Source organism: Lytechinus variegatus, chromosome 1 (assembly GCF_018143015.1).
Source record: "Lytechinus variegatus isolate NC3 chromosome 1, Lvar_3.0, whole genome shotgun sequence".
Taxonomy (NCBI): Eukaryota; Metazoa; Echinodermata; class Echinoidea; order Temnopleuroida; family Toxopneustidae; genus Lytechinus; species Lytechinus variegatus.
Window position 1 is genome coordinate 68,492,027 of NC_054740.1, and position 16,748 is coordinate 68,508,774.

The window sequence follows — 16,748 nt, forward strand, 5'->3', positions numbered from 1 at the left end:
TGGAAATTACGTGTTTGCTTTTCGAGACCCCATGGTCGCGCATGGTATCCACTCGTGAATGGAAGTGCCCCCCCCCCCCCGGGGGATGAAGATATCCCCCCCCCCCATTCATGAATGCTGGAACTGCTCTTTGGCGTGACGAAAGAAAATGGGACTAAAGAGAACAAGAACAAGATTCATGGTCGCGAGACTTCGGCCATCGGTACTGATATTTGTCGGTAATCAGGGCCTCCACACCCCCCCCCCCCCTCCCCTGCTACTGGAAAAGGCCTAGCGACGCCCTCCCCGGGCCGGTCCCCGGTCCCACTCACGGTTATTGTGAATCATATACTAGTATTTGACCAATTTTATCACATGATTACTTAGAACATTATTCTTGCATTGTGTCTAAGACCGAGTAATATTTCTATCCATTATTTTGTATAAGAAGTTTGATAACAAATTTTGATGGTTGATGCCGCGCCCTCCTCCGCTTGGAAATGAAATCGCCCTCTGTCGGCAAATAATGAAATCTGTCTGCCAAATATGAAATGAATGACCCACTGCGCTGTTCTGCCTTCTGGCATGGTGAAAAATATTGGTTAAATCTAGCATTTCTAGACAGAGACATCGCCCAGTTACAATTATGACTCAGTCTATAGTTATTCAAGGTAAGAATAAACTTACTGCAGTTGAATTCGTAAACTAAAAAAAAAGATTTTATTCAACTTAAAATTTTGAACAAACGTCATTTAAAATTTTTTTAAAGCAATTGAATAAAATGTAGGCGTAGGGCCGGGTTTACTGCGGCAGCCCGAAGTCTGAAGACGTGTCGAGGTCTCCGGGCCTAGTCTTGAGGACGCAATGATGATGATTTTTTTAGATATGTCTGAAATGTAAGACATATCTAAAAAAATCATCATCATTGCGTCCTCAAGACTACTCCGGGCCCGGGGCAAAGAAGGGGGCCTAGATCTAGGCCTACCGGCTAACCCCAGGGCAGGGGCTTACTGTGTATTTAACCATACTCACGGGACTAGCGTGACTCATGGTCTAAATATTTCTCCAAATGAATTGTGAAAATAGAAATTGTGCACTTACCACGATGAAGATCTACTCTAACTTAGAGTCTAAGTCTAACGAGTGGCAGTTTCCTGACATCTGGGGCTGGGCACAAAGTTGACAAACTGGAACCTCAAAAAAAAGAAAAGTTCTCTCCTAGAACTAGTAGAAGTTCTACCCCAGTCTCGATCGGCCATTTTGTTACGATTCATAACAAAAATGGCCGATCAAGACGGGATAGAAGGAGAGAACTTTCCGTTTTACTTTTATTGAGGTTCCAGTCTCTGTGCCCAGATGACTGGAAACTGCCACTCGTTAGACCTTCATCCATATAATCGTGGTAAGTGCATAATTTCTATTTTCACAATTCATTTGGAGAAATATTTAGACCATAAATCACGCTAGTCTCGTGAGTATGGTCAAATGCTCTGTAAGCCCCTGGGCCAGGCCACCTGGCCTGGGATCCCGCCCGCACAGCGGGCGGGAGCTCCCTTGGTTAAGTACCGGCATGATCGGTATGTGGGATAGACCAAACACTTCTATTTCTGTTATAGCTGAACTCTGTTGGCTTCACTCACCAAATACAGAGACCGAAGTTCTAGCGCGATCTGTACAGGGGACTCAATGGCCATAATATGTTTATGTAGGCCTATCGGTACTGTCTTAAGATCGGATAAAACGGGGAAGTGAATTTGCGCGACAGCCGAGGTAAGTCACTGTTTTTTGTTTTCTCTGTATTTTGGCAATTAATGCCAAGAGGGAATATTAAAGGACAAGTCCACCCCAACAAAACCTTGATTTGAATAAAAAGAGAAAAATTCAACAAGCATAACACTGAAAATTTCATCAAAATCGGATGTAAAATAAGAAAGTTATGGCATTTTAAAGTTTCGCTTCATTTCACAAAACAGTTATATGCACATCTCGGTCGGTATGCAAATGAGGGAACTGATGACATCACTCAGTATTTCTTTTGTATTTTATTATATGAAATATGAAATATTTTCATTTTCTCATTTTCATGTGAAATGAAGGTTCATTCCTCCCTGAACACGTGGAATTCCATTATTTGAACATTTTGTGCTTCAGGCAAGGAGGTCCTAATCGTCAAATTCGTAAAAATTGAAATATTGTATAATTCAAACAAGAAACAAAAGAAATAGTGAGTGAGTGACATCATCGACTCTCTCATTTGGATGTAACTGGCTCGTTCATATAACTATTTTGTTAGAATTAAGCGAAATTTAAAATGTCATAACTTTCCTATTTTACATCCGATTTTGATGAAATTTTCACCGTTGTGCTCTTCTGATTTTTCTCTATTGATTCAAATCAACATTTTTCTGAGGTGGACTTGACCTTAATTTGCTTTTTGGTCGTGTTGGTTTTAAAATTTTTTATTCATTAAAGACAAAAACTGAAGAGTGGTTTATGGTGCAAGGTTAGTATACTAATACTCGCAATATGTGTGAGTGGGTGGGAGACCTGCATAGTTAACGTTGAAATAAATAAAATGACTCAAGATTTTGATTTTGAGATTTTTTTTTGGGGGGGGCATCACGATATGTGTCGAAACCTGTTCAATAAATGTGGCTTGTCTTTGACTTTTTTATTTTTTCATTTTACCCGAGTGAGATGTTTCGGGGAAGTTGGCATATTGTGAAATTGGTCAACAATTTTTGTTCATCTTTTTCATGAAGTAGACATTAAGGAGTTACTAATCATCATTACTTTTCCTTTTTTGTTTTTACAGTTGGACAATGTGGAAATCAGGTAAGTTGACATGCATGACATGTCTTAGTAATACAGTATACTTTTCAGTTTAATCTTTTAAACTGTACTAGTTTAACTTCATTATCAATGTTTTTATTCTTAAAAAGTTAAAACTATTTTTTTTTTGCAAAATAAAATTGTAGCCGAGTGCACTTTTGTATTGGTCATTTTAAGTAAAGAGTGTGATAAAGTCCTCACATTTAGGATTGAATAGCACATCACAGGTCAAGTCCAATAAATTGGAGCAATATCACATTGGTAATTTAATCCCTTGTGATATTGATTTTTGTCTAACCTGCATAGCATTTTGAGAATATACTTGTAGGCACCTCTTTTTTTATTCTACTTCTTATGGGTTGATCTGCCACCTTCAAGATTTAAGATTCTTGCTGATGTTGATTGTGGCAGCATTGAAATATTAACCAAGGTTAAGTTTTTTGTAATGCCATTATTACTTTAAAAAATGGGACCTAGTTCTTGAATGTTGTGCATAAGGGTAATCACTGATCACCTTGCATTTCATGTCCATGTAGTTTATGGTTGCATGATCAATGTCAAGAGTCAAGTTCAATGAACTTTGATTATTTTGGGGTAATAAGATTGAAATCTTAACCAAGGCTGGATATTTGAAATGTCATAAGTTAACAAATACTGCATGTGGACCTAGTTCATGAAGCTTGGACATACCTGTAAGGGTAATCAAGTATGATCATCTTGTACAAGTTGCAGGTCACATGATCAAGGTCACTTAGGGTCAATGAACTTTGATCATGTTATTCTGTCAATACAAAAAACTGAACTAAGGTTAAGACTTTGAATTTTTGACATAATATCTTCCATGTACTGGTTTTCAAGTATCAGCTGTTAGATGGATATAGTTTCAGGTCACTGAGAGAATGTCAAAGGTCATTTAGGAGACAATAAACTTTTGGGGAAAGTTTTATAGATTTTGAAATTTTGAAGATAATTTTGAAATTATCAGTTAGTATTTGGTATCAGAAATTTTAATTATTATATCAGGTAACTATTTATGTAATTAATCAATTTACTTACATAAGATTATTCTTGTTCATATAAGGGGAATTATAACTTATAAGGAAAATATTTAGTCACATAAAAGGGGGAATACAACCCAATTAAAAACTTGTTTCATTAGAGGAAAAAGAAAAATCAGACAAGTTGACTAGTTTGAACAATATCTGACAAATAATAAGAAAGTTATGAATTTTTAAAAGTTGTAAATATTGGTAATCACTAGACCCATGGAAACTGTTGTATGAACAGGGCTGGATTCCCCTGTGAGTGAAACTTAAATAGTTATTGGATATCGCAAATAATATATGTATCGAAAAACAAGTTTTTTTAGTAGTCAAGATCAACAAACTTACTACTTAGGATTTTTTATTATCCAAGGAATTTGTCTTTCTCTTTTTGAAGAATATAATTCATCGTTACATGGACTTGTTTTCAAATTCATCACTCTTGCTATATTGGATTGCTTATGGCAGGCAAGAATAACATAGGCATTCCACTAGTTATTTAACGAGGGCAAATTACATTTGAATTTTACTCATTTCATTTTATGTTTTTGTGTTATGATTTTAACCCTTTGTTTGATTGAAGTGATGTCCTCTTACTAGAGTCTCACATAATGGGAATAGTACATATAATACCTGTGTTTTTACACTGATGGATAATTAAATATAAACATCAACAAAATATTCACTGACATTCCAAGAAATATGTTATGTAGCCCAATACCTAGTAACTTCTTTCCTTGTATATTTCAGTGTATTTGCTTGAATAGTAAAAGGTCAAGTCCACCTCAGGAAATTGTTGATTGTAATCAATAGAGAAAAATCAGACTAGCACAATGCTGAAAATTTCATCAAAATCTGATGTAAAATAAGAAAGTTATGATATTTCAAAGTTTCACATATTTTTCACAAAATAAATATATGAACGAGTCAGTTACATCCAAATGAAAGAGTCAATGATGTCACTCACTCAATATTTCTTTTGTTTTTTATTGTTTGAATTATACAGTATTTCAATTTTTACGAATTTGACAGTTAGGACCTCCTTGCCTGAACCACAAATGTTAAAATAATGGAATTCCACGTGTTCAGGGAGGAATGAAACTTAATTTCACATGACAATGACGACAAAATCAAAATATTTCATATTTCAGATAATAAAATACAAAAGAACTAGTGAGTGAGTGATGTCATCAGTTCCCACATTTGCATACCGACCGAGATGTGCATATAACTGTTTTGTGAAATGAAGCGAATCTTAAAAATGACATAACTTTCTTATTTCACATACAATTTTGATGAAATTTTCAGCATTATGTTTGTTGGATTTTATTCAAATCAAGTTTTTGTTGGGGTGGACTTGTCCTTGAACATTTTTACTGTGGATATAAACACAGAACTGTCTGATGTACCTGAAAAAGGTAGTTTAAACATGTGGGTTGTAGTTCAAAAATAACAATTGGGGAGGGGTTTTAGAAAAAAAAGTGGGCCAATATTAAAAAATGAGTTTTGATACTTGTCCTGAGAATTGAAGTTTCCTTAGTTTTTAAGAGTTGATTTGTAAACAGTTCAAAGTCATGTGAACATCACTTGTCAGTTACAGTTTTGAAAATCTCAAATTAAAATATCCTATCAAAGTAATTTTATGTAGTGGAAACCTGAAAAAAGCCATTGCTTCAAAACCATTTTTTTGTCTCACCTGCATAGCAGAGTGAGACTATAGGCGCCGCTTTTCCGACGGCGGCGGCGGCGTCAACATCAAATCTTAACCTTAGGTTAAGTTTTTGAAATGACATCATAACTTAGAAAGTATATGGACCTAGTTCATGAAACTTGGCCATAAGGTTAATCAAGTATTACTGAACATCCTAGTAGAGTTTCATGTCACATGACCAAGGTCAAAGGTCATTTAGGGTCAATGAACTTAGACCATGTTGGGGGAATCAACATCAAAATCTTAACCTGAGGTTAAGTTTTTGAAATGTCATCATAACTTAGAAAATATATGGACCTAGTTCATTAAACTTGGACATAAGGTTAATCAAGTATAACCAAACATCCTGCATGAGTTTCACGTCACATGACCAAGGTCAAAGGTCATTTAGGGTCAATGAACTTTGGCCGATTTGGGGGTATCTGTTGAATTACAATCAAAACTTAAAAAGTTTTTGGATCTGATTCATGAAACTTTGACATAATAGTAATCAAGTATCACTGAACATCCTGTGCAAGTTTTAGGTCACATGATCAAGATCAAAGGTCATTTAGGGTCAATGAACTTTGGCCGAATTGGGGGTATTTGTTGAATTACCATCATAACTTTAAAAGTATGTTGGTCTCGTTCATAAAACTTGGACATTAGAGTAATCAAGTATCACTGAACATCCTGTGCGCATTTTAAGTCACATGACCAAGATCAAAGGTCAATGAACTTTGGCCATAATGGGGGTATCTGTTGAATTACCATCATAACTTCGCAAGTTTATTGATTTGACTTTTGAAACTTGGACATAAGAGTAATCAAGTATCATTGAATATCCTGTGCAAGTTTCAGGTCACATGATCAAGGTCAAAGGTCATGTGAGGTCAATGAACTTTGGCCACATTGGGGGTATTTGTTGAATTACCATCCTATCTCTGTAAAGTGTATTGGTCTAGTTCATAAAAGGTGGAAATAAGAGTAACCAAGTATCACTGAACATCTTGTGCGAGTTATAGTAGTTTTCAAAGTCAGCACTGCTGCTATGTTGAATCGCGTGATCCAGGTGAGACGGCCAGAGGCATTCCACTTGTTTAAAACAATATCTGATGATCAAATTTAATAATAATTGTGTAGGAAGTATAGATAAATTATTGTTTTCTCTATCGTTAATCAGGAAAGAGCACAGTAAACATAAGAAACATACAACTTAACATTTTTTGACACTTTCGGCTTCCCATAATTTTAGCACAGAGTTAGACCATGGTCTTAGTTAAACCCGACTTCAAAATACGGGCCTCTGTGTTTAAGCTGTCCAACTTATCAGATCTAAATCTGGCTAAGTTTGGGTTGCTGTTGGTAGTTATTATGTATAAAGTTATTAAATTGTCGATTCATTTTTGTTGTTATCCATTTTGTCTTGTGTAGATTGGATGTCGTTTCTGGGATCTTGCCCTCAGGGAACATGCTACCTACAACAAGAAGGGCATCTTTGATGAATCCCTCAGCAGTTTCTTCCGGAATGTGGATGCCAGGTAAGGCAATTTGTCAATAATTGATGCCACGTCTTCTGGCAGGAATCTCATTGTGGAGGTGTTGTGGCTCAGTGAATAAGTTTCCGGACTCTGGAACACAATGTCCGGGGTTCGAATCCCACCATTGCATTCCCCCCCCTCTTTGGTGACGCTACATCATTATTTCATGCATTAATGTGGGATATTATGCCATATGCAAATCGTAATTAAGAAATGACTCATACCTAGCAGTAAAAGGGCAATGGAAGGGGGGGGGGTTAATCCCTTAAACTGAAAGTTGTTATAAATGCAATTAAGATGCAACCATCATACTTTGATTATATTTTGGTGATATGTTCCAGATACAGCAACCCTCTTGATCTTGGAATCGGCGATGGGAAACAAAAGATCACAAGCCTCAAAGCAAGGGTAAGTTTAACCCTAAAAAGGCTGGGGGGCTGATTGAGCCCCCCCCCCCTCGAAATTTTTTGTGATAAATCTGCCGGGCAAAATTTTTTGACCACGTCGCTCACTGACTTTACATTCAAGTCTCGCGCAACTTTTGAGACCAAATTTGCGACCCCCGAGTACGCGGTTCCGAAATTACGCAACATTTCATAAGTGCATGCAGACCCAAATTTGTGTACAAATCCAATGCAAATAGAGTTTTAAGCCAAAATTCATAAATGTATCATTTTTCCTTTTACTGATTGAAATCAGTTAATTTTATCATATTTATGATCCAAATAAAGTCCCTGACAATTTCCATTGGAAAAACAATAAAAAACAGAAAGTAAAAAACAGAGAAATACATAAGAAATTTAGAAAACAATAAAATACATATGAAAATAAATGTGAACTTGAAATTATTTTGAAGTACATTTAATCAGATTCATATAAAGTGTATGTGTACCAAAAATTAGCATGTTAGGGGCATTATTTAGGTAATAAAAGCAAAATTTTGATTTTATGCATAAATTAGCATAATTAATTAGCAATGACATTTTTTGCAGAGTTTGATTGTGTAGTTTTGTAGATTATGCCATGGGTAATGAGTGTGCCAAGTTTCGTCGCGATCGCGCTATCGACGGCCGAGATCCTAAGGGGGGGCTAAATCAGCCCCCCCCCTCCGCCTTCTTAGGTGTCAAAATTGCCCAGTCTATTTAGGGTTAATTGAGGCGTGTTTGGTAGGTGTGTCGCATAAAGGGAAGGGATAGCTGTAATGTGGAGGAGATTTAGTTCTAAAACTGGTCTTTGTTTGGACTTCGAAAATCTTTTCATTAATAATGTTTAACAAAATATCACTGGCAGACTTGTCAAAAAATATTACTCGGTCCTAATTTTGTGAATGTATGCAAGTTTGCTGATCATGCATTAAAAAAAAAGTCATAATAAACTTATCTAATCATCTCCTCACGTTTACTATTTCAGGCAGTCTTGATCGACATGGAGGAGGGTGTGGTCAATGAGCTTTTGAAGGGCTCCCTCAGGGACGTCTTTGATCACAGGCAGCTGCTCACAGATGTCTCCGGCTGTGGCAATAATTGGTAGGTGCTAAAAGGATAAAGCTCATATCCTTGATAAGGCATGCTTTCACAGATTGATTTTTTTACTGAAGTTGTTAACATGGATTTAGAGGTAATTTCATCTATGTTGTCTCATAGTGTACAAATATACCAGGCTTTAAGTAAGTATAGTGGGAATTATTCATCTGAGTTTAGACTGGCATTACTATTTTTCCCGAGGGGCGAAGCCCCAATTGAAAAAATAGTGATTATGCCAGTACAATCGAGGATGAATAATTCCCTCTATACTTTCGAAATAAAGGCCTGGTATATTTGTTATATATCCTACTTTAATAATTTATAGAAATAGATCTTGATAGTCTAGTTCTTGAACTCTTAGATCATCTATTTTTTAATCTGAATCAAACCAGCTGCACTGACTGACCTACTTTTCATTTTCATTGTTGCATTAGCATTTTAACTATTTTCTTCCTCACGTCTCTTTCCCTCTCATTTTGATCCCTGTATTTCTCTTTTCCCCTTCATATATCTTCTGTCTTCTCTCTCCTCTCATGTCTCTTTCCTTCCCTCCAACAGCAGTGACCCGTGAGGCAAAGGTTAGCGATTAATTGTACGCTTGATTATCAGATTGAACGCTTGAACATTGTAGTCAATGCACTCAGTCATTTATAAATGATTGCTAAGCTATGTGTTACAGACTGATGGGCTCCATAACACAAATTTAGTGAACAATAGACCTTATGCACTGACGTCATTGCTCCGCCATCTTAGCCATTGACTTGCATGCATTGGTAATCTACAGCTGGAGCATCTCTGATAACTGTTTTTATGTATTCCTATATCCTCTGTGCAAGGGCGCTATTGTGCATAAGGTCTATCAACAAATTTGCATCGACCAATCAAGTTCATTGTTGCATGTGTTTCTTGTTCAGTAGACTGCTCAATATTGTTCATTTCAAAATGTTGTCTTTCTGGTTTCTGCAGGGCTGTGGGTCACAAGTTGTATGGCAGTCAGTACCAGGAGCAGCTAGAGGAGTGTATCCGAACAGCAGCAGAATGCTGTGACTGCCTTCAGTGTTTCTTCATCATGCATTCTATGGGAGGAGGTAAGGTGATTGTTCAGAGACACTCATTCTTACTGTAATCAGTGGCGGGTGGTGCCCCTGACTCGTGTCTTTCAATCAGAGAATCTTGGTTACGAATCCCATCACGGCATGTTTTCCTTTTCCAGCCAGAAATATTGTTACACTCAATCCAAGTGAAGTGAATCAGTGCCCAGCAGGATTTATTCCTTAAATTCACATCGCTGGAAATGGCAGTTAGGGCTACAGGCAGTAATACTGGTATTGTTCTTCAGAAAAGATTATTTCAAGAAACATGTAGATGTTTCTATATATTATGTCTAATATTGTATTTAGTATTTGGATGGGGGGGGGGTAGAAGCACTAAATGTGACATTTATTTCTTTATTGCTGTTGACTAAGAGGGGTAGGATATGGTTACCAGAGTCCTACCTCTCTTTTTTTGGTACTCTTCCATCTGTTTATTTAAAAGAAATATCTTTTCCTCTTTTTTTATTTACTTTTTAAATCATTGGGGAGAGGCAGTTACCTTCTGCACTGTACCATCTCATACTGTAAAACAATGAATACAAAGGACCAAGGACTCTCCCTCTGCATGTCGTGTTTTATTAATCTATATGCAACCCTTTGACTATGACAACTACAATGTAGGTGATAACTGTACAAAAAGACCTAATGATAAATGAAATTGGAAGACAATTATTCTACCCTACCCTGCTCTTTAACTGTACCCACTGACTCGAGCTAGCCTCCTTTTATCTCTCCAACTTGAGCCAGCTTTCTCGCACCTACACAAACTTTTCTCATCTCTCCAACTCGAACCAGTCTTCTCTCATTCATCCAACTACTCCAGCCTCTCATCTGTCCAACTACTCAAGCTTCTCAACTCTTTCTGGTTTACAGTCGGTTCCGAAAAAATAATCTTCTTTCTCTCGCCTATCCATTTCACTTTTACCTCTAACCACTTGCCTTACTAGTCCTTTCTAGGACATTCCACATGATGTTCGATAAAACACTTCCATGATTGCCCATGCCACCATGCAAATCAAATATCAGAACTTTGGTTGTTGAATGATCTGATCTGTTAATCTCTTGTCTATAGGTACTGGGTCTGGGGTTGGCACAGCAGTCCTCAGCCAACTCCAAGATCTTTATCCAGATGTTTACAGGTAAATATCCTTCATATAATTTTTCTCTATTTGTTTTAATTGTGACATGCATATTTTTCTGTTGCATCAATAAGTTTTCCCTAAAGAAAGACATGATAGCTTTGAAAATTCTTGCCATGGAGATCAGTTGATCTAATCCATGATGGAACTCTTACATAATTTGCATCCATGCATTATCTGTAAACTTTGTTCCACATTTACCTAGATAATATGTGATTGCCAGGTCGTGATACTTCTTGAAAATGTAATGATTTTTTGCACAAAAATCTAAATGTCTACATAGTTTGTATCTTGATCACTCCCAGTGAAAGTTTTGTTATTGATCCAGATCCCCCCCCCCCTGATTTTTTCTGTAAATTCTTCCTTCACAGTGAATATTTCAGAGATGCCCACCATTTCTGCTTCGCACATTTTCCCCCTTTAAATAAGCTGTTCCATTTTGGGCATATTTGGCATATTGTAATATGTTTTTTGTATGTTGTCTTATGTTTTTTGTAAATTTTCATTGTGGAGTTTGTGGCATAGTTATATTATGTACGATCTGATTTCCATAAATTAAAATTTATGGGGCCTGCAGAATCCTTTATAGTGACCTGACACGTACTGTAAATTGTTCTAGCCCCATGTGATGTGTCATCTGACAGCCACAAGATGGCCTTTGTTACAATGAGAGAAATCTTTAAAAGATATACAAATAAAATGAATAAAGAAGAAAAAATTATTAAAAATCATTTTTTTTGTCAAAATACGTTTTTTCCTTCTAAGAATTTTTCATTTGTTAAAAAAGGCTGGCATCTCTGATATTGCTTTTAACAATTCCCCAAACGACCAATCAGGGCACCATGTAGTACACATAAATCTTGTAGTTCTGCAATTTACCTGGATGGTTACGAGTTGAAATATCCTGTATTTATTTTAAACAGGTTTGTTACTGCTGTGTACCCAAGCAGCGATGATGATGTCATCACTTCCCCGTACAACAGTGTACTGGCCATGAGACAGCTCACGGATTGCGCAGACTGTGTTATGCCTATAGAGAATCAGGTAAGTTTTTATTGCTTTTAGGCCGATGGTCTGGCATGATGGACAGAATTTTATGTGAAAGTAAATAAGCATCCTCAAATTCTGTATAATTCAATTTCCCTATGATTTGGCAGGTGCATGTTCCTGTAAAATAATCCATCATCGCTTCTTCTTTTGCAGGCTCTCTATGACATCTGCCAGAAGGTGTATCAGGCCCAACCACAGGAACAAGGGGGTAAGCGCACCTACCCAGCTGGGTCAGGTCAGGTCAAAGGTCAAGGCAGCGTGGTGTCGGGGGCAGGCGGTGCAACTAAGGCTGGCCAAGAGAAGCCGTTCGATCACATGAACAATATTGTTGCCAACTTACTTCTGAATCTCACCAGGTAGGTCACAGTCCAATAGATACAAACAAGTATTACTAAATTCCATAAGGTTTGCTCGACTACAATGAAAATAAACCTAACATTAATTCTAGGCTAGAGACTCCAATTTTTTGTTGTTTAAATGCCAGTTCAGTGTTCTTTGGTGTTCTAAATATCACATTACATTCTCTTTCGTGTTAGGTAGGAAACATATGATGAAGTGAATGTAAATAGTGGACATTTCAGGTGACTCCATAATTCCATTACTCTTTCTACTATATTGCTCCTGGCTATCAATCTCTCTTGTAAAATACTCACACCTCACACTCATAATTTCCATCAGTTGCTTAGAAAGTGCATCTATAGCCTTCTCCATGTCTAGTGAGATCGAGGTAGAGACGCGCTGCGTCAAGAATTCTATTACTGCTTCTTTCACTGTGGTTACTCAGGCCGCCATGACAGGTTTATACAGCAATGTTCCCTTAGCGTTGGGGAAAAGAGTCATAATGGATACAAGGAGAAAGATGCCCAGCTTACCCGCTTCCCCCCTTCCCTCCCTGGTCTTCCGCTGCCTTCATCCTGTCTCGTTAGAATGTTAAGGACAAGAGCAAAAGTCACTGCTAAAGAGTAATTTATACACTTTCAATCTACAGGAGACTAGTTGACAGTCACGCTGATGTGGGTAATCCACCGTTGTGTTGTGTTAAACTGCTTTTTGTAACAGAAATTAACACTACTAGCCAGTAACCAGCCTTGGCATTAACAATTGGGTAGGGGTAATACGATTTCCTTTCTTTTCTTGTTTCTCATTCTTGCAGTTCTTCCAGATTTGAGGGTTCTCTGAATGTGGATCTTAATGAGATCAGTACAAACTTGGTTCCCTTTCCACGCCTGCACTACCTGGTCACAAGCCAGACACCTCTCTATACGTCAAATAGCCTCAGGATACCTGCAAGAAGGTAAGTTATAGACACCATTCTCATTATACTTTCTAAAACTAGTTTACTGGAAACCAGTTCAGGAAATCAGTTTGGAAAATTGCTTTACTAGCTTCCCCATTTGACCAGCCGAAAGTGGTCTTTGAAACCACTTCGTGTAAAGTAGTTTTTTTGCTGTGGGAACGCTCCCTTTGGGGTGACGTGTTTTTACGCAAAATTCAAAAGCGCAGCGTAGATATTCTACACAGAGTGTGTACAGTAACACGCTCAAAATGTGTAAAGATCGCTTTCAAGGGAACGGTTGTGTCCTCACGCTACAACCAGTGTAGCAAGGCAAAGCAATCTTGAAAACTACATCACTACCAAGGCCGCTTCCGCTGTTCTCATTACATGTTAAATAAGTTTCCACTAAACTAATTTCCAGTTAATTAGTTTTAGGGCGGTAATGAGAACAGATTCATAGATTCTGGTAGATGTTCAAGTTATGAACAATTTTACTTTACTTTTTGGGTGCTAATCAGTTTCTCAATCATTTAAAAACAGCACAAGGAGGTATCACCAGTTGTGTTTATTATATGATAATGGGACAATAGTTCATATTAAAGTGAAGGTTAGGATTGCGATATCGATTTTGGTTCAGAATTGGTTCAGAATTAGGATTAAGGTTGAAGTTAGGATTGACTTTGGGTTTATGTTTTACTATATGTGCAGATTTTCAGTTTGAGAAAGTGTCCAAAGCCAATTGCTTCTCAGCTTATTTCCCTGGAAAAAATAATGCGAAGGTTTAATGATTGTACTAATTTTTTGTTTTGTTCTGAATGAGATGAAAATTAGGATTACGGTTATAGTTAGCATTGAATTTGGGGTTTAATGTTTGGCTTAATGTGCAAATTTTCGGTAGGAGCAAATGTCATCAAAACTTGAAACATCCCCTAGGAAGAACCTGGTTTAAAATGACTATTCAACAGAAAGTAATAAGAAACTGTCATGAGCAAATAATATCCTGTCATGCAATTGGCTAATAGCAATTTTGTCATAAGGATAATAAGTGTGACAATGAGTTAAAAATCAAATTCAGAAGTTGCTTGTGAAAATGCCCCTGGTATTTATACACATATTCATCGACTTTTCAAAGAAAATGCAAGATGCATGGTATCTTACTGAAAATTGTTTTTATGATGTTTAGTGTTGCCAATTTGATTGTATGTTACAGATTAGACCAGATGTTCACTGATGCATTTAGCCGTGAGAATCAACTGCTGAAAGCTGATCCAAAGAACAGTATGTACTTGGCATGTGCCCTTATGTGTCGTGGAAATGTACAGGTTTCCGACATACGCCGTAATATTGACAGGTAAATTCCCTAGTCAATTTATGCAAACACTGAACTGTTCAAGGAAAAATAGTACACTTTATTTATTGACAATAGATAAAGAAGTTAAAAAAAATGATTTAAAAAATGTATCATCACACTTATTACTAGGAATACTGGTAAAAATATTCACGAATTAAAAGAAATGATGTTTGAAAAAAAATTCATCTTGTATAAAGCTTATTTATCACAGAAAAAGTTAGCGGATGTAAATATTAAACAAAATATGTCAATGCAGTTTTTCATGTAAATTAATTGTTTTAGTAATATTCTGGGTACAATCCAGGGGGAAAATACATGGGGCTATTGGCTAGTTTCCCGGCCCCCCCTACCAAAAAAAAAGCAGCCTGGAAAACAAAAAAAGCCCCTGAAATTCTTACTGGTTGCAATGTAAGCTCTAATACATTGTAGAAATCTTGGCTTGTGAACTCACAAGTAGGTCCAAAAAGTTTGATCGTAGTTTTATTCCCCTGTCTAATTTATATCTTTTTAAGGTTACGACCATCGCTGAATTTCATTCACTGGAACACGGATGGTTGGAAGACTGGTCTGTGTTCTGTGCCTCCCGTGGGTCACCCCTATTCCCTTCTCACCATGGCCAACAACACTTGTCTCAAGACAAACTTCTCCGATCTACGAGATAGATTCAATAGACTCTACAAAAGGAAGGTATATATAAATTGCTGCCAATGTGTTGATGCTTATGTTTGATATTAACAATGTTTTATTGCTCTTTAAAAAGCAATCAACATTTTTGTACATTCAACAACATCTGCATTATTACTTCACATCCTGAATTATTATTCATTGTAATTTAAGATCATTACAGGCCTTTCATATAAACTACTACAGAGAGACCAATTATTTCAGGAAAATCCAACATATAGGGAGTTGGATGTTCATCATTGTATAATTATGTAATACCATATTTCCTTCTAGTCCCACATCTATTAAATTCTGTTGTAATTGTTGCTTCTACCACTATGGAGACCTGTGGCAGTCATTCATGGTTATGATGGATTCCAAGCATACTCCTTCTATGGGGTAGTCTGTTAAGATCAGATTTTTCCATTCTTATTGGAAAATAGCATTAAAAAGAGACATACCGAAGCTTTTCGACATACACTCATTGGAGTAAAATCGCATGAATGAATAGAGCATGTGGACAAAACAGTAATAGAACTGAAAAAGTCAGTGGACGCTAAATGACGAGCTGTAATTGGTCGTCAGGGTAAACAAATTAGGCTTAGTAAACAGCTGTGAAGGCAAAACTTCTAAAATAACACAAAGGGTTTAGGTTCTAGTGTTCATTCATGAGATTTTACTTCGATGAGTGCATGTAAGAAAAAATGCTATTTTATTGATTATTCTCATTCCTTTTTTCAATTCTTTTTTTTTATAGGCACATATACATCACTACACGAGTGTAGAAGGTATGGACACAGGGGAATTCAAGGAGAGTCTGGAGTCTCTATCATCCCTCATAGAGGAGTACCAGAAGCTTGAGACGGCAAAGGCCCAGCCAGTTCCTCGCCTCAACATAGCTACTTGAGGGAATCAAGTGCTAGGTTCCTTCAAGAAGAGTGCTACTGGCTGGAAGTGGCAACCCAGGTACTTCACCTCAATCTAGCAACTGGATGGACTTTGAGTGCCAGATCTGCCTAGAGGAGTATTCCTAGCTTGGAGTATCAGGTTCTTCACTTGGACTTCAAGATTAAGAGCGTTGAGTGGCTGTTTGCATCGCTCAAATGCTTGGTTCTTCAAGTACCTTAGAGGTCGCTGTGCAGTTTTATCGCTTCAGCAGGGGATCCTGGTAAGCTTCAAGCAAAGTGGCGTCAAGTTCCTGTTGAAATTCATCGAGCTTGATGGCTGAAGTTTCTTTTCACATTGTATCTTGTCTGACTGAATGACTGATCTGCAAAGTTTCCAGTCTGATTCTGACTAGAAGGAGGGTGCTGATATGGAGATACATTTGTTTGTCTTCATCAACAGAGAAGAATAAAGTAAGGTTTGAAGTGTCATGAAAACATGTAGGTCATCACTTAAGAGGCTTCAGATTTGCATGGTGCATCATAGAGCTGTTTGTAAAGATACACACAACCCTGTGACTGATGGCCTGTTCTTGGGTGCCCAATCAGACTCAATCGTTTTTATTTCAATCAGCAGAAGCGTACATCAAACCTTTGTGGAATGAAATTCTTGTTCACACGCA

The 16,748-nt window shown here is 37.2% G+C and overlaps 1 protein-coding gene across 1 annotated transcript; it reads left to right on the forward strand.

Moving 5' to 3' along the window:
* Positions 1–505: 505 nt before the first annotated feature.
* On the forward strand, positions 506–16,748 carry LOC121420966 (tubulin epsilon chain-like). Its single transcript, XM_041615527.1, has 13 exons — positions 506–650; positions 2,795–2,814; positions 6,979–7,085; positions 7,427–7,493; positions 8,496–8,611; positions 9,575–9,696; positions 10,775–10,841; positions 11,765–11,885; positions 12,045–12,247; positions 13,045–13,185; positions 14,378–14,518; positions 15,031–15,205; positions 15,939–16,748. Exons 1-13 carry the CDS (start codon positions 626–628, stop codon positions 16,086–16,088), a joined length of 1,455 nt encoding a protein of 484 aa, XP_041471461.1. The 5' UTR covers positions 506–625; the 3' UTR covers positions 16,089–16,748.